We start from the raw sequence: 27,338 nt of genomic DNA, 5'->3' as shown, positions 1-27,338 counted from the left end.
GCCTATTATGTTTTTTAGGAATAATGTTTAATTCATGTTAAAATACGTAAATTTTAAATTCGTTATTAAATTATCTATCAGTGTATGTGGTGTAGACAATATTAAAAAAAAAACTAAAAAATTACTTATTAAACTAATTTTTAATTCTATTCATCTTCATTTATGTAAATGTTTAATATTTTTTTTGTCAATCACTTACGGGTATAAATAAAATACAAAGAAACATTAATTTTAATATCATTCACAATTTATCTCAAATATTTAGCAAAGTTTCAAATTTTAGTCAAATATAAAAAATTATACTTCCCGGTATTTTTATATATTTAAAAATAAAAGAAATTAAAAAATGATTTGTACTCACCTACCTAAAATTTAACATCAAAACTGTTTTGTTTTTGGTTTTCCCTATTAACATTATATCTGCATAACTAAACATCAAGATATATAGAGACGAACCTAGCTACAACAGACAGATTTGAGAATTAAATAAATCCAAATTTGTCTGAAATGCTTATTGTAATTTAGAATATATAATAACGGACGAAGATCAATTCAAACGCTACATATATAATATTATATTAATAACTAAATCTTTTAGTCATATACAAATCTTATACAAGAAGGCCAATTACATAAAAGAGTATTTCAGAAATTTATATATATATATATATATATATATATATATATATATATATACTTTTTACATTTATAAATTTCAAATATTATCGGAATCCGAACCAGTTTTGGGAGTAGCTTCCATTGTATGAAACCTCCATAAAAACCTGCAGCTTTTCTCCTCAAACCCTACTTTCACTACATCGCAGAAACCATTCACACGGATCTTCTTCCCTTCACGCTCCCACACAATCTCAACTTGGCTTGTAAATCCATGCATCGACATAATCTTCACCACTGAATCCCCACAAAATTGAAGCAAAACCTCGCCACCAATTCTTTTGCACCCGCCGCCGCACGCCGCCACACAGTCCAGCCAGAAGCATTCGGGCTGGCCTACCATCTCCTTGTATGCAGCATTTGTGACTCTTACTTTATTGTTAGAATCAGATATGATGGCCGGTACTGCATCCCCCTCGATCTCCTTCTCCACCTCCTCCGGTAGCTTTACAGTGGCGGCGTTCAGCCCTGTACAATCGCCGATGTTCTTCACGACGACGATGGAGCCGATGGGTCGAACTGGCTGAGGCGTGATGATATTTGACTTCACAGGCTGCTTTAGTTGTGGCATGAAATCTAATTCTTTAGGACCTTCTTCGGCTTCCATGTTCAAATCTATTCCTTTGCTGCAAACCCGATCTTTTCCCTCATTCCCAGTAACCGGGATCTGGGTCTCGTCCGAGGAGGTGTAGTGGAGAATAGGAAGCGCCACCGACTCAGCCAAGGTGGTCACGGCCGCGTCCAGGCCGCAGTTAATCGGCACTAAAGAAAATCCATGCATGGCCAAGTTTTCAGCGGGTGAATTTGTAATCATAAAAGGAGTAGAGATGCCCTGGAAACCACTCCTCGATCTCTTCATAGGTGGTGGCGGAAAGGCGGCACTTCGGCCCCTCTTCCGCGTCCGCGTCGGCCGGGCTTGGAGATGAGCCCACACATCCCTTAAATACGCAGACTTTCTTATACTCTGAGGCATGCCGGAATTCTCTTTTTCACTTCCGTTCTGAATATCACTATTCTCAGCCATAGAACTACTTGAAGGGGCTTCAGGCTTAGGAGCGATAGGCCTATACCTAGACATGATTTCAGCAGTTCTTGCAGAAGCATAAGGATTAATTGTTTGAATCATTTTTTAATCCAAAAATGACCAAATTCAATTAATCTTGCGTTTGCAACTCAAAGGGAAAGGAGGAGATAAAGAGTGTGAATTGGGTGTGTAGTGTATGAACAGTGTGAGGGGATTTTAAGAAGAATATCGGCGAATGAGATTGCGGCAACATCAAGTAAACTCGACACTTGGAGGTATACGGTGGGTACGTGTTTAAGAAAGGAGAGATAAGCCCATGTGGGATTTCAATACTACACTTGAATATCACATCCCATAATCTTGTCTACTTCTTGTGTATGAAAGTGAACAAATAAAATTAAGGAACTGCCTTTTTCTTGCTCTGAACTTTGACAAATAAGTGAAAAGAGGGGTTTCTAAACATAATAATTAATTTCACACCTATAAATTATTATTACGATCACTCCACATGTAGAACAAAAAATTGTTCAATTTTATTGATTAGGGTGAGTAATAAATTAAATATATAGGGGGTTTGTTTGAAAAAAGAAAGAAAGAGTTTATGTTTACCAATCAAGCGGTGGCTCGCATTTTGTGGCACCATTAAGGAAAAGGGGAGATGCAGCAACGCGTGTGGGTATTGGAGTGCATGCATGCCTACACCTATCAAGGATTTGGTTGGCTAACACGATATTCCCTTTGGTTTGGTTTTACTATACATGCCCTTGTTACACGCAACCATTGGGGTAGCTTATTCAACAATAAATAAATAAATAAATAAATATATATATATATATATATATATATCTATATATATATATATTGATAAAATCTAGAGATATTAAACAATTAAGTAATCAAAATGTTGTGCTTTCATGTAGTTTTTCAAAAAAATTAATGTAATAATTGTATTAGCAACGTTTAAAATTCCATTATATTATAAATTTTCAATGCATCTATAACTTTCATTATTTTCTAAAATGGGATCAAAATTTTCTTATTAAAATATACAATATTATAACATTTAATTTGTGGAAAGATGACGGGTTTATAATAAATAAGTCTCGTACCCCTTTACTTTAAGCTCGTAAACATTTGGCACATTCTTCATAAAAAGGGCCGGGCCAATAATATATTCTTATTTATTTGAGGGGCCAAACTGAATTCTGGCACTCATCACATACACGTGCTCAAAAATGTGAAAGTGAAAAGTACATATTTTTAAATTTATACGAGACAAATGTACGTATATTTGGTAAGATATGAAATATTTTCCTCGCCAGTGAGGTCCACAATCGATCGATCGACAACTCCCATAAATTTTTCACATTGTGATACTAGTCCTATAAGTAATTATAGTTTGTTTTCATTGCAACAATTTCGTATATTCTGTATAAAAGAAATTACATTGTTGGTCTTATATATTTGTTTTCTTTGTAATTTTAGTTTTTTCGACCTACTCCTGATTAACAAGAACTAAAATTACAAAAAATAATTAAGACTAATTTGATAAATTAGAAGATCAAAATCGAAAAGAAGCTTGAAAATTTATGGTAACCTGTGATAGGTTTACAAAACCTACAGTAGGCAGACAAAACTATATAAAAAGCGATTAATAACAGTTTTTAACATTTACTAAAATTTAGCTTAGCAGTACTGTTACAACTTACCTCCCAGAAAATGTCAAAGGCCACCCCAAACCCCACCAATGACCCGGACAACTGGCAAGTTTCAAATTCTTTTCAAATTAGATAATACAGTGTCAGAACAAAAGGGCAGAGCCAAAGACAAAAATAATCTAGGATTTGGGTGTGATTCATTTAATTTGGTCTCACATGTGGATGTGTGTTTATATAATTCTTCTTATAAATACATATTAAAGAAGAAGAAGCAGAGCTAGCTCAAATAAATATCAATCTTCTTCACTTAAAAGAAGCAATGAATGTATCGAATTCTGAATGCAGCAGTGGATGCGAATCAGGTTGGACTATGTACTTGGATCAAACATCAAATTTCACTGGTAAATACACCAGGGTTTTGGTTAAAAATGTGAATCCAGATCAAGAAGATGAAGATTTATCCATGGTTTCGGATGCATCGTCAGGCCCTCCACAGTTCCAAGAACACGAAAACTATGCCGGTGGCAAGAATCTGCAGCTGTTTCATGGCTATGATGAATCTTCAATGACTGAAAATAAGAGAAAGAGTAAGCAGAATAAGAGTATAGCAACAGAGCTAACGAGGGTTAAAAAGCAAGAGAGTTTTGGCCTGAATGACACTGCCACGTCTCCACTTCCTCATTTCGCGCAGGCAAGTTCAAGAAATAGACGAAACAATGTGTTTTGCTAATTTTCTATCTGCCCTTTTGAAATTTTGCCATGTTGGGATTGAATATCAGGACAATCTGGCTCCTTCTGGTCATTTGCAAGAATTTTCTGCCGAGGTAATATCTTTTCACTTTGTTGTTTAGGAACGTTTTCTTGTTTAGAATAGAAAATTTATCGGTAAGAAGTTACTTTTCTGAACTATATATATTATTTATGCGGCACAGTCTAGTTTATTTTCAGTCATAACTATTTTCATCGTTTTCTAAAAATCATTCAGGGCGAACCAATTACGAAGAAGCACTCGGGGTTCTTCAAATCTTCTACAAAAGGGAAATCAAGTGCGTAATTTTCACCGATTCTTTGGTGTCAATAATATTTTTATAGGTTGGGAGGTAACAAAATATATAATATAATGTTTTATATATATTGCGTCCATTTTGTAACATGTCAGGCACTTTACTTGGAAGAAAGAAGCAGTAAGAAGTGGAGAGAAGAATGTTGATGGAATGTCAGTTGAATTTTAAGGATCTTTATAATTTTATCTCCTTCATTTATTTAGTGTAACAAATATTTAATTTCTACCTGCTATTTGTTCCTGCCCGTTCAGTAGGGAACAAGCCTGAAATATAAAACCTAGCCAAATTAAACGCCCAAAAAAAATGGAGAAAAACAATCTTTTAATACTTCATTGCGATCATGAACAAATAATGAAGTGAAATAAACCTCTTCTCTTAAGGAGAGAGATATAATTCAAACTCATGTAAAAGCAAAAAACCCTATCCCTATCCATCCCAAATGTTAGTGGTATGAAAAAGAAAAGAAAAGGTTTAAAATTAAATTTAATTATGAATTTTTATTTCGATACGAGAATCCATAATTATGAATATGAATAGAGGTATAAAATTAATTATCGCTAGCTCGTCCAAGAACAAACGCATGACCAACATAATATAGTATAGAATCATTGTTTTTCCTTTTTCCCTAATTCAGACCACATAATATCATATCCATAACAACATTAATATTTACTACAAGTACTTGTGGGCTGACCACATATATCGATAATTATTGTAGAGCAAATACTGATCATAATTAGATAATAAAACCTTTCTATTATAGAAAAAAATTATTGACGTGTGCTTTACCAACTTAAATGGGACAATTCTCATGATGAAGTCAGTAAAATTGGTGCCACTTAACTCAATTTTTGGCCCCCCAAAACAGAAATGTCACAATTTACGGTTTTGGTAGGGCAGGGTTTGTTTTGATTTACAAGTTTTACATATTTATAATTATTTTTAGTTACTTATTTTATGCCAAATCACAACTCATGGAAAGATACATACTGATTCAATGATCTGTTTATTAATATTATTGATGCGAATATTGAATGAATTTGATTTTGATTGGATTCTTCCAAATATGTGTTGAAGTTCTTGCATCCTTAGAAATTAGAGCCCAACTGCTCAAATTTTAGGAAAAAGACAATGCCTCCCAGCTGTGTTCCTAGTCCTAACAAGCTCTCACTTCATAGTACCCAAATAATTGAGAATAATATCACAATGGAGTGATATCAAACAAATTACCATACAGCGAAATAATGTAGCACGAATTTAGGAAAAGAGGAAAAATCTTAATCGAGTTCGTTTTTTACAAAAAAAAATAATAATAATAATAATAATAATAATATGTACTATTGTTGTGGAAAAGCTTATCAATAATCGAAAAGAAAATGCCCATGTAGCATCTAAAAATCATTACTAGTCTTCCTACAATTGGACTATGAATACAAAAGAGTGTTTTTATACACGTGTAATATGTGCGAGGCAACTATTACAACAATAAATAAACAAACACAACAAATACAAAAGCATAAGACTTGTCTTCTTTAATGCCCCATTATTATTTTTCATGATTTTTTTGGGGGTGAGATATTGACTAAATATATATAATTGGTATAATTACCAGAAGAAAAAAAACACTCGTTTACAAAATTGTATATCCAACACCCAAAAAATAAAATGTCTCTACCAAAAGATTATTTTTCAGATATTTAAAAGACTTGATTATTAAATAAAAAAAATTACTAGAAAACTTAATATAATCACATGAAAGTGTTGCGATTTTCTTAATTGGATTTAATGGCATTTTAGATAATTAAGATTTAAAATGTGTCAAACATGACAATGGTCCTATGAAAGCATATTACATTAAATGAGAGAGGACAATTCAGGGAAGAAAAAATGTATCGGCCAAATGATTTTTTTGGCGAGGAAACTTTGTAAAATTAATGTTTTTAGATTTTATATGTTTCTCACTACATAATTTTATTGAATGGGCTTTCTATATACACGCACACGGCACATGTAACAACCACTTGTACCATGCCTTCACATGTATTGTTGTATGGTCCTTGCTAACATTTACAGTCTGAAATAATGTCAATCCTATCAAGGTTAATGAAGAAGATAATTCTTCTACGAATTTTTTAGGTTCGTTGATCCATCTTTTCTCACTTGCAGTTCAAATTTTCATTTTCGTAAAACATTTTGAGAAAGCTGAACTTTAAGTTGAATAAACGGGAACGGCAATGATAACTAGGAATTGTCGGAGACAGAAATTGGAATTCAGAAAGATCAGATATTTATGACAGCGATAAGTGGTGGAAGGAAAGGGGTTAAGCTTTTACCCCATTGCGAACAATTCCTTCCGAGGCCCAGCGTAGCTGGTCCCTGATCTACACAATTTAATGTGGTACAATACACGTTTTAAATAAGAACAGGTAAACGCAAATGAGGACGATTTTTTTTTTTTTTTTTTGGGTGGGGGGTGGGGAAACCATACTGCGAGAATAAAATAATAATAGCATATGGAAAGAATGCACAAAATAGAGAACCAATGAGTACATTAAACTTCCTGTCGTTAATATAACTATCAAGATACATTGCACAACATGGTACACAGCCTCCTCCCAACGCCACCGAGAAAAACAATACGAAGAAGAAAAGGAGAGCAAAAATGATAGAAGGCAGCATTGGTGACCTTGTGCAAAAAAAAAACCTACCTGTATTGAGTGTATTATGTCCCAAAAATATGTCTGTGAACAGGTTGGGCATCAAAAGTCTTAACAACTTGTATCCACGGCTTGTCTATGACCAAGACAGAATTTTTAGAAAGATGTTCAACGAATAAAACAGGATCCCTGAAAGCACAAAATTCAAAATTCTTTCTACCACCATGTTTAGTTTCTAATTCGTGAACTTTCCGCTTATGTTTCAGAACACCATTGCTGTGTAGCTTTCTTGTTAGTCCTTGATCATTTTCAAACTCAACATCATCATCTCTATCAACAGGCAACCCAAAATCAATCAAGCACATCGCCCTGGTGCATCAAAAGACATCAGTTTTGCTATTGGAATATTGGGTACATATATAAATAACTATATTTGAGTAAAATGGGAGTTCTATGGCTATTAATGTCTTAAATTCACTCCAGATACAACAGTTACATTTAAGTGCAGACCTATAAGCTACAGTATCATAACGAATTAGTTCTGAATTAAAAAACAGCACTGTCATCGTATTGTTCAAAAAACATCACTGTCATCATATTGTTCAAGGACAGCGAATTCCAACTAAAGATTTCACCTAGTTGCACGTCACTTTTCATATCTACAAGGAAATTTAAAGATATTGGCTCCCAAGATGAAGTCTATTAGCAGCTTCTACACTACAGCACCTAAGTTTTTGCAATACTGACAACAAATTACCCTTTCAGTAGCTACTGTGGAATGTGAATATCTTCTGACTGTAACTAAACAAAAGATGCATATTGACCGTCGAATTCAGTCACACTACAAAGGCATGAGAAAATTTAGCGTAAGAAAACAAATGCATGTGTGTGCAATATGTATATAAACCATTTCCATCAAAGAAAATTGAATCACCTGGGACTGTAGACAATAACAGAAGAACTAGAAGATGGCGGGAAGGAAAGACCAATTACTTCTCCAGGAAATTCCTGATATCTTCTGGGGAGAGAAAATGTATGACGAATGGACAATCCTCCCAATTGTTTGGACTCCACGTCCAATGAATAAACTTGATTTGATGAGGTGGAAATGATAAGAATGTTACTGTTTTGAGGCGTAAAACCACCAGCAGTAACAGATGCCCCATCCAATCTTGATAAGAACCAGTGTTGCCTGCGGTTAAAAAAAACTAATCATAAAAAATTTCCCACGTAGCCACTGATTGGATCAGTTGTATGGCACCGATTTTTGTTAAAATATATGTCCATGCAGTTATGATTACAAGAACAGGACATATTGAATAAGCAAATCTTAACAAGAGTACTAAAAGGGATCCCATGCACCTCAATGTTTCAAGATTGAAAATATATAAATCTCCAAAGCAGTTGATGGCAGCTAGCCATCGATCATCAATACTCGTGAACATTTTTGTCATGGGAGGTTCACAAGGCGGCAATTCCTCAACATCATCTCTGGAACAAGGAGTAAAGACATGAACAACCTCTGCACTTCCCACATTTACAACCTGCAAGAGATAAAAAGATTAAGAAGCAAACAAAAATAAAAAATACAAAAATAAACCGCTACAAAAATCTAAGGGCCTTAATCTACATCAATTATCAACAGACACTTCCGTGAATTATCATCGTCCCAATGACTTTTGGTTAGACAAAAGAACACATCATCACATTTGACCAGACAAACCAATGTTATTATCTAAGCTTAGCATCATTTTTAAAAAATCTTAATGAGTTTCATCTATTGTTCAAAATAAAGTTGGAAGTTACATAAAAAAAAGGATAAACAAGCATGCCAAAATATGTGTTCAACAAATAACAAGCACATGATACAGTCAATTTTATTTTTTTTAAGAATCCCAAAAAATGGAAAACAGCTGACTAATGATTAACATCAACATTACATAAGGACAGGACAAGGCCGTTCAGCACCAAATCTCCAAAAAGACCAATGCACAGTAGCACACTCAGATGATTACAGCTGGCTACTGAGTCCCGATAAGTCAAAACGGGAAAGTCCTTTCAAAGGAACCACTTAATTTTCCGAACTTAACATCCAAGTAGAACGTTTATTCCTCATGGCAGTTACATTCCAACTTTTCTAAAAACATATACAATGCGCTTCACTAACAGCATACAATGATGTGCCACTTTTGAACATCCATGATACCATATAGTATTATCTAATACATGGAAGACTAGCTTTCTCAAATCAAGAAGGTAATATAGATGCCTCCAATTGTGGTATCAAGTGATAAACTTAATTTCATCATTGGCTGAGTGAAATAAATTATATAATATATATCAAACATCCATTCGGAACAACATCCTCATGGGTCTGACAGACAGAGGAAAAAAGACAACATGAGACTATCACTGCAAGTAAGACCCAAAAAAACAGAAAGGAAACACTAACAGCATACAATGATGTGCCACTTTTGAACATCCATGATACTACATGGAAGACTAGCTTTCTCAAATCAAGAAGGTAATATAGATGCCTCCAATTGTGGTATCAAGTGATAAACTTAATTTCATCATTGGCTGAGTGAAATAAATTATATAATATATATCAAACATCCATTCGGAACAACATCCTCATGGGTCTGACAGACAGAGGAAAAAAGACAACATGAGACTATCACTGCAAGTAAGACCCAAAAAAACAGAAAGGAAACACTAACATATATCCTTCTATCTTGCCCAGCTAATAACAAACGTGAAGAATCAGAACTAAAAATCATGCAATGGGCAAATGGTATTTTCAGAGGAAGCTGCCTTTTATTTACTGCCCACAATCTCCTGCCAGATTTACTTCTTCTCAATTCAAATAAATTAGGTTTCACATGGTCGGAGTAGGCAAATGATGTGCCGGATGAGGAAATTGTACTGCATGTGATCTTCCGAGAAGCTTTAGATTTAACTCTTGCTACTAAATCTGTGTTTGCAAGCCCACCAGACGGTCCAGGGCTGATGTCGGAGACATAACCATTTTTCAAATGAACACAGTAAATGTCTAACCAGTGAGCAGCCTGGATCAAAAGCAACGACGTCTGATTGAAAACAGTTTTCATCACTAGCTGCATGGGCATTCTCTGTGGTGCAGGGCATATATCATGGGGAGAAAACTTGTCAAACTTCATAGCAGAGTATGCGAATAGTTTAGTGTCATCACCAGCTGAGATAAGCATTGGCACACCCAAATGGGCCCACTCATGATAACTGAAATCAAGCGGCTTTTCCTTGCCTCGTGGCCTTTTAACCTTCTTCTCAGGAGGTATATCTGCTGATGAAACGAGATCCATTTGATTTGATAGATGCAAAATATAGAGGAACAAGAAATGCACATTCAACCACACAGTCAGAAAAGTTGAAATTATCAAAATCACTCAAAGCACAAACCTACCATCATGGTTTATAGGTACTGCTACAGTCAACGCCTTTACATCATGTGTATGAGCCCTTACACCACGAATATATGTCCATTTTTTTACAGTGTCGGACTTTCCATCACAAGAACCAACAGCGCCATTGGAAACTTTATAAAGTATGACCTACAAAAAACAGCAGGTTCATATTCCAGCTTGATTAAAACATATCACAAAAAAAGGACACATAAAATATGTTTTGCGCATCACAAGGTGTCTAATAAAAATCACAGTTGGAATAGCTAAGATAATGAAGTAATTCAGAAGTAATGTTTCAGCTTATCAAATATATACAACCATCTCTGAAGAACCAAAGATCTTGTGAGCACCTAAACCATCAGAGCAAAGAGAAAATGTGGTGGTCACCCATCAAAGAAACCCGGGTAAATAAAGTGATGGCAATTAATTTTATTCCAATCATAATTAACCACAATCAATCATACTAACAGACTCAACCACATAAATCCATTGTTAGTTTTTACGGAAAGAGCCATGATCTGGTGGCAAACAGCACTTCAACAATGACAGAGAATGATACAGTGGAAAGCTCACCGAGGCATGTGGCAACAAATAACCAGACCAAAAAAATCAGATCAGAATGTACCTGACCATCTGAACCAGTAGAAAATACTCTGTTATGGTTAGGCGTTGTGGCTAAGGCATTTACGTCACCCTTATGATAAGTATGTGCCTGGAAAAGCGTCCCAAATTGACTGTCCCAGAATTGCACACTACCAGAACTATCCGCACTGACGATGGTTCCACATCTAAAACCAACAATATTATTGGAAAAATAATCTTACAGAAAGAACATTCAAATATTGAACATGCATAGGCAGAATGATGTACATGAATAGACATATACCTCAATGCAAGTAAAGACCATATGCAAAGATCACTTCCACTCCCAGGACCTCCAATTGCAACAGTAATTCTGTAGATCTCATAAGCCAGCTTAGCATCCCAACACCTTATGAATCTGATTAAAAAAGGAAATCTGAGAAACTGTACGAACTTTAATGCATTAAAGGCATTTTTTTTTTTTGATAAGAAACTATTATATTAATAATTAATATTAAAAGTTACAATTCGAAGTGGATGATCTATCCACCATCCAAAAAGATTGTCTAAAACGTAGCCAAATCAAGAACAAATAAAACTCCAATCCCTAGCTAGATCTGACACTGATAAATGCTGAAACGATGGTATGGATAGTGTCCATCTTGCGACTTTCAGTTTCAATTTCTCCCACAAGTTCTCTGTGTTATCTTCTAAATCATTGAAAATTCTGTTGTTGCGCTCCAACCATATCGACCAAAATAAGCAGTGTATTATGATGCGCCAAAAGTTTCTGAGGCTTTTTCCCTTTAGGTACCCGTGCTCCATGACAAACATGTCTCTAGAATTTTTAGGGAATGTCCATTGGAAACCTAATTGTTGCATAATCTTAATCCAAATACATCTTGTGAAAGAGCAGTGAAGTAATATGTGATCCTGATTTTCCTCATCATTTTTACACAAGACGCACCACTGAGGTTGTAAGGCATATGTTGGATTTCTTTTCTGCACTTTGTCAGTCGTTTGCAACTTGTCCAAAGCTACAATCCATGAGAACACTTTCACCTTTTGTGGGATGGGTACTTTCCAAATTTCAGCGCAGAAAGGGAAAGTTGGAGTAGCGTTGCTGTGAAAGAAAGAATAGTAAAAAGATTGTACGGAGAAAACACCAGAAGAATCCCCTAACCAAACCCTGATGTCCCCTACCCCCACTGTAATAGACACAGAATCTAGAAGACCACTAAGAGATGTGAATTCTCCCAACTCAGTATCGGTGAAACATCTTCTTAAACGAACATCCCACTGAACGACGGAAAGACCCTGACTATCAAAGACTGAATAGAAATGGTTGATTGGTTTATTATTAGACTCTGCAATAAGAAAAAGATGAGGAAAACAATCTTTAAAAGAACACAAACCCACCCATATATCCTCCCAAAACCTTAAAAGATCCCCGCTCTTGAGAACCGTGCCAATCAATTGCTGACAAAGTGGACGTGTCCGAGATATATACTTCCATGGGCTGCGAAAAGTTGTGTTTGTAGCCACTTTTAAATCCAATCCATTTTCCTTGAACCCGTAAATGTTACCCACAACACTTTTCCACCAAGATCTTTTCTCGACCGCACATCTCCACCACCATTTCCCAAGTAAAGCCCTATTCCTTAACCGAATGTTACCTAATCCTAAACCTCCTTTATCTTTCGGTTTGCAAATCTGAGCCCAATTTATTACATGGCAATGCGTGTCACCATCCGGTCCGTCCCAAAAGAAATTTCTCATCACTGATTCCATTTGTTTTGCCACTCTGATTGGTACCATGAACACTGACATAAAGTATGTAGGTAAAGCACTTAACACTGACTGGATTAGAGTTAATCGGGCACCTCTCGATAGAAAAGCCTTTTTCCAACCTGCTAACTTGGTAGACATTTTTGCAATCACCGGACCCCAGAATTCCTGCTTTGAAGGGTTACCTCCCAAAGGCGCCCCAAGGTACTTAATAGGCCATTGTTCTGTTTTGCATCCAATTTCCTGCGGCCATGCCATCAACCAAGTCATCCGACTGATTCAAACCAAGCAAAGAGCTTTTGTCTAAATTAATCCTCAATCCTGATTTCGAACAAAATAATTGTAGGAGATCTACGACGGCCTTCAAGTGTTGCTGAGATTGAACGAGAAATAGTGTGTCATCGGCAAATTGAATATGTGACACTTCAAATTTGTTTCGGCCAACCTCAAGTCCTCTGACGACGTTATTAGACTTAGCCCGATCAACCAATCTCCCAAGCCCGTCAATGACAAGATTAAAAAGGAAGGGAGATAGAGGGTCCCCTTGTCTCAATCCCCTTTGTCCTTTGAACTTTCCCCGTGGTCTCCCATTAATAAAGATTGAATATGTAACATTCGAGACACAACCCTTGATCCACTTCCTCCATTTGACTCCAAAACCCTTCTTTTCAAGCACAAAATCTAGGAATCTCCAATCCACATTGTCATAGGCTTTTTCGAAATCTACTTTGAAGATCCATCCGTTCTTCTTTTTCCTTCTATACTCCTCAACCACCTCATTAGCTATGAGGCAACAATCTGTTATGTGTCTACCTTGAATGAATGCACATTGATTGTCTGCCACTGTTATACTCATCACCGCCTTCAATCTGTTGGTTAACACTTTGGCCATAATTTTGTACAAACTGGTTATAAGGCTGATAGGTCTAAAATCTTTGATCTTCATTGCCTCTTGTTTCTTTGGAATGAGACACAAGTAAGTTTCATTAGTAATTCCATTGACAATTCCATCATCGAAGAAATCAGCGAATACTTTGAGGAGGTCGTCCTTTATTGTATTCCAACTTTTTTGGAAGAGAGCTAGTGTAAACCCATCGGGACCCGGAGCCTTACAACCATCACACTGTTGCACTGCCTGACTTATCTCCTCCTCGGAGAAAGGCTCTTCCAGCTTTGTGGCCTCCATGTTATTAATAGGCTTCCATTCCAACCCCTCTAGTCCTGAGCCATCACCTTCTGATTTCCTGTATAGTCTTGTGAAATAATGGATGATTGCCCTCTCAATCTCGGACTCTTCTGAAATTAATGACCCGTCATCCAACTCAATCTTGTCTATAATTGCTTTGTTTCTCCTATTTTTCAGCAACGAATGAAAGAATTTTGAATTTTGATCCCCATCTTTCATCCATCGAACTTTTGCCTTTTGACTATCCATTTGAAGCTTACGAATAGTTAAGATTTCCAGCTGATATCTTGCTTCCCTACGCTGCTGATGTAATTCGTTGGACCAAGATCCGTGTGCCTCTGTTTCGTCTAAGTGAACAACCTTGTTATGCAACTCTTTAATTTTGAGATTTAGGTCACCAAATACCTCTTTGTTCCAGCTCGAGACTCTTTTTTTTGTTTCTCTAAGTTTCATCATGAACTTGAATCCTGCCCAACCTTGAATGTTACCACTGTTCCACCACACCTCAAGTGACTCTTTAAATAATTTGTGTGACAACCATACATTCTCAAATCTGAAAGGTGATGGTCCCCATTTCAGCCTTGTAGTATCCAATATGATGGGGTGGTGATCGGAAGTTATTCTTGGGAGCACTAACTGTCTATAAGTTGGGAAGATAGCTTTCCACCCCTCCGATAAGAGGAACCTGTCTAATCTGCAACAAATAGGTGTTACTCTGAGGTTGGACCAAGTGAACTTGGCATTCAATAACGGTGGATCATGTAGACGTAGCTCCTGAATAAGAGCATCAAAACATTGCATGCTTACTGTGAGTGAATTGCTATTCAACTTCTCTTCTAAATTTCGGACGACATTGAAATCACCTCCCACACACCAGTTGTCCCCACATATGGTGTGCAAACCTGCAAGCTCATCCCAAAAAATCTCCCGTTGTCTCGGAGAACATGGCCCATAAATTGCAGAAAACCACCATGAGATGTCATCCTGGGGATGAATTTGAATTGAAACTGAGTAATTCCCAATCAGATTATCCCGCACCGCAACAACTCGAGGATCCCACATCACTAAAATCCCACCTGATCTTCCTTCCGCCGGCAGACTCACCCAATCAACGAATCTAGATTTCCACAAGCTTGCTACAAAGCGGCGGTCAGCTTTGATACTCTTAGTTTCTAAGATCACCACTATATCTGGATTTTCCTTGCGAATAACCGTGCGAACTAATTCTCTTCTTCGTGAAGAACCTCCCCCTCTAATATTCCATGAAAAAATCTTCATATCAAACAATTGGATCCCTTCGAAGTAGAGCCTTTCTCATAATTGACTCCACTCTGTAACCTAAACAGCTCTCTGCTAAGTTTTCCTGAAGCTTTTTTGACACCCTTTTTACTGATGTCTGTCTGATGATTATTTGGAGTAAGGAAATCTGCTTCCCTTTTGAAAATTGAGTGCTTGACTCTCTCGGATTCCGTAATGTCTGAAACAATTGATTGGCACCTACCCGAAAACCCACCACTGTTGGTTTAGTGTAAATTTTAAACTTCCATCATTAAAGGCATTTTAAACTTCCATCATTATGTAAATACAAATACCCATATGTGCTTTATCAACATAATACAACGTAAACAGACATACCCATCACTACTCCCTGAATAAATCCTGCTGGCGTTGGGACTCCATGCCACACTTAATGTGCGTCCTGCGAGAAATGTGAAATAAAGTAAGGCTGTCAGGTTTTTGCACCAAAAACAAGGATTAAAAATAGAAAATAACAAAATAAGGAAGCTGTCTCACCACTGACCCTAGGCAGTGTCCTGTTGTAAGTGAGTTTCTCAGCACCTGAAACACTATAAACTCGCACACAGCCATCATCACAAGCAGCTGCTAGAAGGGTATTCTTAGCATCGCTATCCTCGTGATGCTCAATAGCATCCTCGTCGTCATTGTCATCTTCACTTTCAACACGCTCCTCTTCATTGAGGCAACTATTGATTGAACTAGTATGACCATTTTCACGAGGATTGATTTCCTGGTTGACGCCGAATAGCAGATCATAGCATGGTTCGGCAGCAATTTGCCATATCGAGATCCCAATTGAATCCAAAACCCTCTGTAGTCAAGCACAGAACGAGACATACATATTCAAAGTTTCAAATACATGAACTTGAAAAAAAATTCCATAAAATGTTGGGTTGGTGTTAAAATAATTTATCGAGTTCCAAAAAATAACTTCAGATGTATTTGCATCAACAAGATTCCAGTATTCTAGCTACCCTCTCCAACTCCGACTACTGACATAAATTTCTAATTCACGTTTAGTTCTTCAGATCATTAATGGCTGAAAATTTTCCATTCCCTCCAATTCACGTACGTTGAAATGATGTACACACACAGAACTGTATTTAACACATCATTTAATTTCCATGTATAAGGTTCACCTTTTGTCTTAAATCAAACAGATCCCATTCGGAAATAGAACCATCGATACTGGACGAGAACAGTCGACCCAAAGATGCACCTGTCGGCTCGGAACGACACCACACCAGAGATGAAACTCTCGAATTAGGGTCCCCGTGTATCGTCTACACAGAAAAAAAACATTAATTTCACCATTTTTCCAAGCCACAAAAATCTTTAATTCATCGAAAAAGAGTGGTGTGACGTACAATCTGACAGTGCCAACCAACGGAGCCTGGGGATACCAGCCAAATCTCTAGAGAGCTGTCAGCGCGAGCCGCGGCGACCTGAGAGCCGTCTGCGCTGGTGGCTAGGGCAACGACAGGGGATGGATTCCACTCAACTGAGCTGCTCCGATGAACTTTAAGCATCTCTGTGTTGGGATATTGAGCTGCGTTCTTCGTGAATCTGACTGATTCCCAATTATTTGAAGGAAGCGTCACAGAAAGGTGGCACCAGTGTGGAGGAGAAATATTTTGTAGGTTTTTAGGGAATTAGGTAAACAATGGGTCGGGTTTGATTCGATCATCTATTCGGATCTCGTCAAAGTGGACTCTAATCTACAAGAAATTTTGGAAAATATACATTTTGTTATCGATAAATAACAATTCGACCGAATTATTATTTTTATTTTTTAATAATGAATGATTAGTTTTTTAAACACAATAAGTTGGTGAAGCTGGAGATATTGACTGTGATTCACGTCTTTGGTTTTGGATAAAATCTTTTTACTCGTCTCACATAGTGCATCTCTCTATTGTATGTGATAATAATTGATGAGATACTGAAGTTTCTTTCGAGAAATGCAATTCGTAATGATCATTCTGATTGCAATTTGTAATTGTGAAATTTGTAGTCCACACAAATCCTGATGTTGGACCAGTTTTTATTTCATTACAAGAATTATGTTTAATTTCAGATTCAGGAGAGTGAATTTACTTCCTAAAAGAGAAGTTCGTGACAAATGATGGAAGAAAATTATATTGCTTTCGTGATTACGTCGAGGAACATTAATGTGCTTCGTGTTGCTTGGCTTGCAAAGATGATGAATGTACACTAACTTGAGGAGTGATGGCCAACTTTTAGATCAAGATTTGTTGAGGTAAGTGGAGTTTCAGAAGCTCTAAAACTCTTGTTTTGTTGTTAGAAATGAGTAAGATCTCGAATGTTCTGGGACGTCATGTGGTACTTTAAAAGAGTCAAAAGTTTGGTAAAAAGTCGTGTTACCGTACCACTTTGACAAGAATAACTTACCCACACAAAAAATTTAGGATAGTCTGAATTTCTTATATTCATCAAGTTGAGTAAAATTTTTTGAGACATATACAACTATTGATATTAGCATGACTATTGATGCACATTATACGATGTTAAATCATATAATATGCATGAATCTCAAATCAACTAAGATTTTAGACGATAGTGTAAATAGTTAAATGTAAGCTACATGATACCAATACTCTAAAATTCCCACGTGTATTACAATATAAGTTAAATAAAACATTAATTTTTGAATACAATATATAATTCAATGTTTTTTGAGGTGAGGTAGCTGCATGAAACATGCTCTGACTTGAAATTCATTTCTTTTGGTAAGGTATTAATTAATTATGGCTAACTCCTTTAAAATAAACTTCACCATGTGAATTTTTAAAGTTAAAATATATTAAATGTTATTTTTCTTGTGTGCATATACTCAAATAATATTAGTTAAATTTCTTGAAATCAAAAGAGTGTTATATTTATGGCATACCCAAATGTTCAACTGAGTCACGAAGTATGTTTTGTTTCGAGAAATGTGCATTTAGTCGGTTTATTAAGATTGTATATTTTTTTATCAACATTTTTCGGTAATAATGATTGTAAGTTTGGAACTTCAATTCTTAATTGTTGTTCTTATGTTTGTTCATATGTGTCAATTCACTTATATATTAAGGAATTTTTGTGTTTTTATTATTTATATACCAAACAAAAAAGGAACCAAACAAATTTCATTTTATTTTCATTTTCGTTTTTCCCTTTGTCACCACAATTATGCTAAACAATCCCAGATACGGCGACTCGTCTTCGACATGTGTGGTGTATTCTCACTCGATCCATGTAGCGCTACAAAATTCATAAAGTGGCCATTATTTCTTGGTCAATACACCGATCAGAAGGCACGAATCCCGTCAAACGCTCCTCGGTATTCGAAATCGCTCATATCTTACATTATCGAATAACCTTTTACTCTTTGCTTAGGGTTCGATTAACTTGAGCTCCAGTGTTCGCTTTCTGTTTTCGTTTTCTTTGCTTTTATCTTGATTTTTGTTGGTGACGTGTAATTTTGTAGCTATTTGGGAATTGGTTTTATTTTGCCTCCATCTTAGCTTTATGGAAAGTAGGTTGGCGAGAAGCCGATTAAATTTTGCTCTAAGGAAGAAAAAATGGATCTTTTTACTGGGATTGGTTGGAATCTCGACTTATGGTGTGTACAAAGTGTACCATATACCCTCTGTAACTAGGAAAAGAGAGAGAATAATGAAAATATTGGGATCTCTGGTTTCAATGGCTGAAATGTTTACTGATTTAGCTGAGACCATCTCTGTCGTATCTGGGGATTTAAAGGAGTTTCTGAAATCCGATTCAGATGAAATGCCTAATAGTTTAAGGCAATTGTCGAAAATTACTCGGTCGGAAGAATTTTCTGAATCCGTGATCCGTATTTTACAGGCTATGACTGTAGGGATTTTAAGAGGTTATAAGGTAGGGAACGGTGGTGTCGAGATGCAAGAAATGGATAAACTGAGTCTTCCTGATAGGATCATGGATAAATTGATGTCACGTGCTGGGACTGGTTTCGTTTCTGTGATTGTTGGTAGTTTTGCGAGAAATTTGGTTTTGGGATTTTATGGTAATGGTTCCTCGGAAGGACCAAGTGGAAGTGGTCAGTTAGACGCGTCATGTATGAAGTCAAGTTCCATGACCTTGTCTAGATGGTTAGATATGATTTCGGATGATAGATGTAGGGTTTTAGTAGCAGACAGTATTAAGACCTTTGTTGGCACTGCAGTTTCAGTTTATCTCGATAAAACCATGGATGTTAATATTTACGATGAAATGTTCACGGGATTGACTAATCCGAAACATCAAAATGACATGGAGAGGATCTTGGTTTCTCTCTGTAATGGGATGATTGAAACTCTTATTAAGACATCACACCAAGTGCTGACAAGTTCGAAATCAGCTCCTATATTAGGATCAAATGATTCTTCTTCCATCGTTGACCATAGTGAAGCTTCAAGCTTGAAAAACTACAAGGGTTTTGAGTCCGAGGCCTCTCTGGGTAAAGTGGGAGAGATGAATGGGTTGATTGATCTTCAACAAAGTGGGTGGATCAGTAGCGTGTCATCAACATTGGCAGTGCCTAGCAATCGAAAGTTTCTTCTCGATGTGACCGGTAGGGTGACATTTGAAACAGTTAGATCAGTCATCGAGTATTTCTTGTGGAGAGTGATGGAGTTCTTGAAAAGAAGTCTTAATGTGATTCAAGATCAGGTTGTGGAGAGGGGATTTGAAGTGGTGAGATATTTTGGCTCAAAATCTTCTGTGATTCTCACCTTGTGTCTCATGTTGTTTTTACACATTGTGGGAACCACCGGAGCTATACTGCCTGCCTGAAACGATTGATGGACTTCCTTCAAGTATGCCAAAGAGATGATAAGGTGTTATGCGGTTTCCCTGTCTGTATATAGATTAGCTTCTTGAAATGATGGCCATGAAATTTTATGTTTAGATTAAAACTCGTTGAGCAACTCAGGACATGAAGATTCTGTTCGTGCCTAGTGTTGCTGGAGTTCTTGGCTCATCTGGAAATGAATGTATACTTAATACTTACAAATTCACGATTGCAGCTACGATATTAATTTCATTAATCATCCTGTTTTTAGTTATGTGATGATATTGAATCTTGCGCCCGCATGGGCTTAGCCTGACTGGCTAGCAGTGGTGACATCTTGGAATAATGACTAAGGATCGAGTCTCGCAAGCGGCAGTGTGGGAGTAACTCCCTTCGACGTAGGGGGGAGGCTCCTTGTGCGCGGTGAGCACGGGTCTAGCCACTGCTGGTTGGTCAGGTTACCATGATTTATCTCCTCTCACATATCCGTCGGGCAGGGTGTGAGGGGCACCCGGGGTGAGCGATTTCATCTTTTGGAATAATGATATTGAATCTTGCAGATTTGCGCTGTCCTCCTGTACTGCATCAGCTTCTGTCTTGTTTCCCATTTCGTAAAATTTCAATGATTTGGATCATGTTTGGGGTCCTGACATCGATCGATCATGTGTCGTAGATATCTAACTCTGAACGGGTCTGGATCAGTTAAATATGATATGATATCGAGATACTTACTCTGCGCTAAATTATATTGCTTGCCAGCATCTCAACGTCATTAACTAATAAATAATTATATGTATTAGTCATTATTATTAATAAGGGACCATAGATATAATTTGTTTAAAAACAATGGTCAATTTATAAATCTATTGTCGATTGAATAAAAAAAATAGAGTCAATCTCATGGCAAACGAAAAATCTGACTGAACGAAATTCAAGTTATGCAATTCAAATGTACTTAAAAAATGGATCGGGTCGACTTTTAAGAAGATTGGGCCAATCAAAAGCCCAATTGAATCTCACGTTGCAGTTATGCCTACTTTTTGTTGAATCGGACCCAAGTCGGGGTAACGTGGCAGTCCTGTAAGGGTATCGTGCCGTGGTAGAATTAAACCGGATATTTATTAAATCATCGATCATTTATCCAACTCATAAAAAAAATCATATGCAAACGATAAAATTCGAAGAGCAAATTACCAAATTTAAAATAATGAAAATATTACAGAAATAATTATTTATTTATAAAACAAAATAAATCGATCAACTCTTCTCGATCTTCGAAATGCGGCATCCGTTGGTAATTTGAAAACAGTAATCCGACACCTATCATAATTCAACCTCGATTGCCAAAATTCACTTCTCTGGATTAAGATCCCAAAACCCAGCTTCAAACATGCTAGATGATAAATCCGTAACCCCCGGACGGTGAGCTGCAATTTTACTTCATTTGATTCGATTTTACGTATAGAGAGCATCGATCAGCTAATTAAACTACTCCTGTGATTATCCAAGTGTTTATTAGTTGAATGAAATGGGACAAGTTTCTTTTGTGGATCGAATAGTGCCTTCCGGAATTGAGTTGCTAATTTGAGATATTTCGGCGTGATTGTAAACTTTTCTAAGAATTTTGAGTTAATTCGTTTTTTTTTTAAATTTGATTGTTTAGTTCGTGTATTAAGAAGTCGAAATTTTGAAATTCTGCGTCTTTTCTTTTTTTTTTTTTTGGGTGCAAATCCACAACTAACCTTCGTGACTTCTTCCAAAAGTTTTTTTGTGCTTCGGTTGTTGACAAGAGTATGTTGTAAAGTTAATTGGACGTTATCATTGTTTTTACTTAATAATACTTTGAAATTAAAACTTGTTGTAGGCACGAATTATTGAGTATGGTGAGGAAACACTCAAAGTTGATTGGGAAAACTATTTTGGAGGAGGAAGAGACATCGGATGTGGAAATGGATTCAGGATTCTGGCGGGGCATCATTGATTTATATTTTGTTCGTGGTAGGGAGTCCCAGGGTCGTCAAGATGATGATATGATGTTCTTTGTTCGGAAAATGGTATTTTCTGATCTTTATGATAGGTTGTCATCAGTCATTTTTTGTTTTAGTGGTGGTAAATGCATTTATCTGTGAAGAGTTTGTTGGGACAAAGACTCAACGGAAATGTGGAAGGCAACTCTCCCTACTTTGTGCGCAGGTGGGCCTCTAAGGTAAACCGAGAACAAAATTAGTTGGTGCCTGTTTTTGTACCTCGTGTCCTTCTATTTTAAATCCTGACATTAAACTATACCTTCTGGACATTAGCCAAAGTAACAAGGAAGTACAGAATCTTTTTGTGTGTGCGCGCGCGCGCGTGTGGCATGAGAGTATACGACCTTATAACAATAAAGTTATTTGATTATATCTTGAGTATGTATTTCTATATGCACGCGTCTACAAAATGAATTTTGTTTATCAGTAAATAATAATAATTATTTACATAGCTGAATTGAATTGCTTGGCCAATACCAGTCTTTGGATCTGTTTTACATTCTGCTTGATAGGATGATGCTAATTTGCCATTAGATGAAATTAATCTTTTATTATCTACCAGTTAGATGAATTAGTTGGCGACTATTCAGTGGAAGTAGATTGGAGACGATCGTTTTACTTAAATTTGATCGCTCACACTTCCTTCAGTGTCACTGTAGCAATTTGCAGGTAAAATATTTTAATCTTATTGTGATCTGTAAAAATTTTTATTGGTAAAATTGATCAGATTTAATTGTATATCAATCCATTTATTTGCTTAATGATTCACTGTTATCTTCCTTTTCTTTTTAATAAAAATTACTATATTCTTTTCCACGGCAGCAATCAGGTCCTTCAACAATATCAATCTGCCCAAGGCAAACCTTTGTCTCCTATCTATAAGGTATATTCTATTCTTCAGGATAGAAATCTGCTTGTTGTCGAATCTAAACTCTTCTCTCATGTGTTGATGTGTCCTCATTTATATCGAGGGATCAGAATTTAGGTCTTTGGCCTCGATGAATTATCAGTGTGTTGGTGTGTGCATGTGTGTGTTGGGAGGGTGAGGGTTTATATATTTAAGAACTGCTGTTTCCTCTTTGGTGTTTCTACACCAATATAAGTCAATAACAAAGTTTGATACCCTTCCATTACGTGTAAAAAGTTATAAACTGGTCAAGTCCAGTGATAAGAATTGCGACGTAAAAGGAAACTTTGGATTTGGTGTACTATGTAGTCGGTGTTTTTGAATTTTTTGGATTCGATCTTAAATTGATGTTTTTTTGTACAGATTCTCTCTCTTATTCTTGTTTGGGTTATTTTTAATTATTTTTCACATATTTAAGTATGCCACGTATCTCAATTTAGGACCTATATCATAAGAAACCCAATGCTCCACCAGAGGGAAAAATGGTTGCTCATAGCATGTGTGGATTTTTTGGAGTTCATTTTAGATGTTGGCTTGCTTCTTAAGCAATAAGCTCAAAACAGATTCTTGTGTTCATAAACACGTCTTTACTTGCAAATATTGTGATTGCTCTTGTGATTCCAATTGCACGAGTAGATCTATCACAGGACATATGTAGTGATCAATCAGATTGCTCAAGTATCCTATTCTCAAGACCTCTATGGATGTATATTTTGTCAAAATATTTGTATTTTACATAATGCATAATTATATCTTTAACTTGATGTTATCTATATCAGTGTTTGTTTTTATGGATTTCATTTCCATCCTCATTGATAAGACAGGAGAACTTAAAACAAACATATCTTGTTTTACAGGTTGTAAAGACTGTGTATGCATCTCCGAGTCGCGTTAATTTTCATTTGGATTCAAGGAAGGTAAGTCCTCTGCTTTAAAGTAAATTGGCTTTATTATCGATGTCTTCCCCCTATTGGTTATAGCGACAGTCTTACACACGCAATCAGGAAGTAGAAACAACGTCTGCCTATCCAGATATATGTTTTGCGGTTGATGACTTTGATTCCACTTTTGATGCAGTGGTAAGTTGCTGTTTTTTATGTAATCTGGATATTTCATACTGCTTCTGCATTATAAGCCATTATTTGAATCTCTATTTTCTAAAGAATGTCTTTTGTGCCCCATGTTGATACATATAGACCTTAAGAAAATTATGATGGATCAGCCTTTCTTCAGTGCATCTCATATTTGTATGGTTATGTTTCTTTTTTTGTTTTTTTGGTTCTCAAAACTCCTGAGCACTTCAGTTAGTAACACGTAACAAGTTAGGTTCCTTCAGGCAAACAGTTTGGCTGTTCCTTGAAAGGTGCTGTTATCTGATTCATGTTGAGATGATCATGACTTTGCTGATCTTTTCCCTTCATATGTGTTTGAGTGAGTAGGACTTTTGAAGATTAGCCCCTACTTTTATCAGTTAGGGATCTCATATTTTTTTTTTTGGGATTAGGTGGGGGTTGTAGGTGGTGCCGGGATGTTGTTTCTACATGTATTTGGTCTTTCTGAGCTTTGCTTTTCTGGTGTTTACCGCGTTAATGTTACAAGCATACTTTATCAAATAATAATATTTTGATATATATTTAGATTTCTCAGGATTCTTTACATTAAAATTCTTATTTTTTACACTAAATTACAAAATCAACTAAATAATCCATGACGAAGTTGGCTATCATCACAATATTATTGAATAATGAACGATGGCTAACCTCTTATGATGTTTTTTACATATTTTAAAGCGAAAACATTTTAATTATTTTGCAAAATTTGTTGATATAAATTTAAATTATTAATCCCACAGGTCTTGACTGATACAGACCACTGCTACTGTGTACTGCTTAATGCTCATGATGGGGCAGCATTTCCCAGCGAAAATATGGAGCAATCTGGTGGTTCTGGCATTTCTTCCTCGGGGACAGTCACCAATGCTGGAAAGAAAAAAAACTCCAAGGTATCATTCAGCAAATCATGTAAACAATTTAGTGCAAGGAATACGATAATTATTGTTCTGCACTTGAGTGAAACGAGAACAGCCATCCTAGTTGTCTGCCTCAGTCTAACTTGGCTTAATCAAGTGGGAGGTGTTGTGAAATAGTACCTACTTTTGTTCATCAATAACCGCAAAAAATATTAATGTACAAATGTTAATCAGCGAAAAGCCAAAAATGTTCAGGCCGAACCCAGTTTAAACATTACTAAAGTGTGACCAGGTTCGTAGGCTCAAAAATGAAGCAGACCAAGGTTCGACCTAGCAATACACATATTAACTATTCAAAGGCGCTCTCCTCTCATATCCAACTGTTGTTTAGACTGATGCCTTGACACGCCATCATCCTGCTCTCCGAAAGTACTTTAACTCCATACTCCATGTTGAATTACACCTAGTTTTTAAGGTTTTCTGCTCTCACGTGAGCCATTGCTGCACAAAATTGCTCTTGCGTCCTAGTTGCATCGCATTTGTACCTTGAATATTCGCCCCAGTGCAAGTTCATGCATGTGTGGGAGATAATTGAAGCCTCTCATGTGAAACTGATCTCAGCCTCGTGAAACTTTTGGTTGCCGCATGGTTTTCAGATACATTTTAAACGAACATATTGACAGCTGTATGGCCTGTGGTTGCAGGTCACTCTTTTCTCAGGCTTTGTTAGTTATCAAATGGTCCGAGAAGCATATGATGGTAATTTACTTCGCCCATATCTGATGCATCATACCCGGGGTTTTGAAGTTTTGTATTTACTTTTTCGATATAGTGTTGTCTTCTATAAGATGTTTATGTTACTGGTTTAGATTTTGAATTTGATAGTATCTGGGAAATATGCTTTCATAATGAGTTAAGGAAGACCAGTAAAGTGTTTAGATCCGTTCTGCACCTTATTGGGTTGCCCTTGGGTTTGTGTCTTTTTTGAAGTTTCCTTGTATAAAACTGAGAGTTTTTTATTAAACAATTGTTATGCTCAATTATATTGCAGTTGAAATTTTTTCTAATGCTGTTATACCTTTCATTTCCTTCATATTTTCAATGTTCCAGCTGGGAGGAGTGGTTTTGGAAGCCTTCTCTCTCTTGGGCATTCTTCTGGGAAAACCGACCGGATTTACATGAAAGGCCCTGGAGGGCGTGGGGAAGTTGAAGTAGCTGTGTCTGGTGTTCTAGGTAAGTTGACCTCTCTCTTGTTATCTTTATGTTCTGTGGGCTGAGAAGCATTGGTCTGAGTTCTATTCAACACTGTGGGGGTACTTGTGGATATATATTTTCCTACTTGGGTTAATTCAGTTAAATTTGCTAGAGATATTGGCTATAGCTCTAAACATTTATAATTTTTGTTTTTCCTATGATAGATCAAAGCACAATGGAATCAGGTCCTCACTCACCAGTTCAAATATCTAAAAAAGGACTTGGGATAGGGACTATTGTTCGTACAGCAGCATCAGTTGCATCAATGGCCGCAAAACATGCGTATGCAGCAGCATCTGCCAATCGACCTTCAGAAGAAGAGATGCTACCCCTCAAGTGCTGCCTAATGTCCATATCATTACCATGGGAACACATTGCTCAAGATCTTTTATTCAAGGTGAAAAAATTTATTTTTCCCAATCTTATTCCGGTATTCTAATCAGAAATCTTGACAGTAAAATGACTGTTAAGCTCAATCATGCCGGAAGCCAATTGTGGAACTAATCATGATTTTCCTTTTCAAGGAAAAGTCGTAACATTAAGTCAATTTAGTTAAAGTGTTTACTCTTACCACTGTGATGAGAAATATTTTCACATGAATGATGAAATATAGTTACTAGATCTACTCGGCTTGAAATGATCCTCACTTTTGTTTCGATGTGAAAAATGCAGGGGAGTCCTCCAGTGAACTTGTAGACATCAAGGAACCTCAATGTAAGATTGATTGACTCGGTGCGAGGACAGGTCGAATGCTTCAGAGAGAGACGATGGAGCTCATTTGTATATAGCTTGTGTTTTTGGAATACATTTACAGTTTGCCAAAATAATACTTTCATCGTCATGTTTATGTCTGCTAAAAGCTCTAGTCAGCACACAACCAGATAAATTGAACTGAGGGACTATTCCCATGGAAATAGTTCATCTGACTAAAGGATATTTTTTTACCACCCAACAACTGACCATATTCTCTCAAATCGTGTTTTAGATTG

At 36.5% G+C, this 27,338-nt stretch overlaps 5 protein-coding genes across 6 annotated transcripts; 3 read left to right on the top strand and 2 right to left on the bottom strand.

The window, feature by feature from the left end:
* Positions 1 to 681: 681 nt before the first annotated feature.
* On the bottom strand, positions 682 to 1,928 carry LOC140816913 (uncharacterized). Its single transcript, XM_073176409.1, has one exon. It carries the CDS (start codon positions 1,799 to 1,801, stop codon positions 716 to 718), a length of 1,086 nt encoding a protein of 361 aa, XP_073032510.1. The 5' UTR covers positions 1,802 to 1,928; the 3' UTR covers positions 682 to 715.
* A 1,603-nt stretch (positions 1,929 to 3,531) lies between these two features.
* On the top strand, positions 3,532 to 4,711 carry LOC140816871 (protein SOB FIVE-LIKE 5-like). Its single transcript, XM_073176357.1, has 4 exons — positions 3,532 to 4,048; positions 4,137 to 4,181; positions 4,343 to 4,403; positions 4,517 to 4,711. The coding sequence occupies exons 1-4, from the start codon at positions 3,677 to 3,679 to the stop codon at positions 4,543 to 4,545; spliced, it is 507 nt and encodes a 168-aa protein (XP_073032458.1). The 5' UTR covers positions 3,532 to 3,676; the 3' UTR covers positions 4,546 to 4,711.
* A 2,260-nt stretch (positions 4,712 to 6,971) lies between these two features.
* LOC140815855 (WD repeat-containing protein PCN-like) lies at positions 6,972 to 17,059 on the bottom strand. Of its 2 annotated transcripts, none has more exons than XM_073174841.1 (11): positions 16,744 to 17,059; positions 16,516 to 16,659; positions 15,872 to 16,187; positions 15,713 to 15,776; positions 11,408 to 11,521; positions 11,147 to 11,309; positions 10,521 to 10,668; positions 9,799 to 10,400; positions 8,441 to 8,622; positions 8,013 to 8,270; positions 6,972 to 7,447 (listed from the first exon to the last, which is right to left on the bottom strand). In XM_073174841.1, the coding sequence occupies exons 1-11, from the start codon at positions 16,903 to 16,905 to the stop codon at positions 7,144 to 7,146; spliced, it is 2,457 nt and encodes an 818-aa protein (XP_073030942.1). In that variant the 5' UTR covers positions 16,906 to 17,059; the 3' UTR covers positions 6,972 to 7,143. The 2 variants fall into 2 exon arrangements, with proteins under 2 accessions (XP_073030942.1, XP_073030943.1); XM_073174842.1 differs by having other exon boundaries at positions 9,799 to 10,397; positions 16,744 to 17,056.
* Positions 17,060 to 18,555: 1,496 nt separating this feature from the next.
* LOC140816927 (protein PHLOEM PROTEIN 2-LIKE A10-like) lies at positions 18,556 to 20,485 on the top strand. Its single transcript, XM_073176435.1, has one exon. It carries the CDS (start codon positions 18,908 to 18,910, stop codon positions 20,192 to 20,194), a length of 1,287 nt encoding a protein of 428 aa, XP_073032536.1. The 5' UTR covers positions 18,556 to 18,907; the 3' UTR covers positions 20,195 to 20,485.
* Positions 20,486 to 21,437: 952 nt separating this feature from the next.
* LOC140816186 (uncharacterized) lies at positions 21,438 to 27,308 on the top strand. Its single transcript, XM_073175275.1, has 12 exons — positions 21,438 to 21,614; positions 22,057 to 22,246; positions 22,324 to 22,398; positions 22,782 to 22,888; positions 23,042 to 23,102; positions 23,984 to 24,043; positions 24,131 to 24,205; positions 24,979 to 25,128; positions 25,800 to 25,854; positions 26,206 to 26,328; positions 26,514 to 26,746; positions 27,022 to 27,308. Exons 1-12 carry the CDS (start codon positions 21,583 to 21,585, stop codon positions 27,043 to 27,045), a joined length of 1,185 nt encoding a protein of 394 aa, XP_073031376.1. The 5' UTR covers positions 21,438 to 21,582; the 3' UTR covers positions 27,046 to 27,308.
* The last annotated feature ends 30 nt before the right edge of the window (positions 27,309 to 27,338 follow it).

Source organism: Primulina eburnea, chromosome 16 (assembly GCF_022965805.1).
Source record: "Primulina eburnea isolate SZY01 chromosome 16, ASM2296580v1, whole genome shotgun sequence".
NCBI classification, from domain to species: domain Eukaryota; kingdom Viridiplantae; phylum Streptophyta; class Magnoliopsida; order Lamiales; family Gesneriaceae; genus Primulina; species Primulina eburnea.
This window is presented reverse-complemented; position numbering and strand designations above follow the sequence as displayed.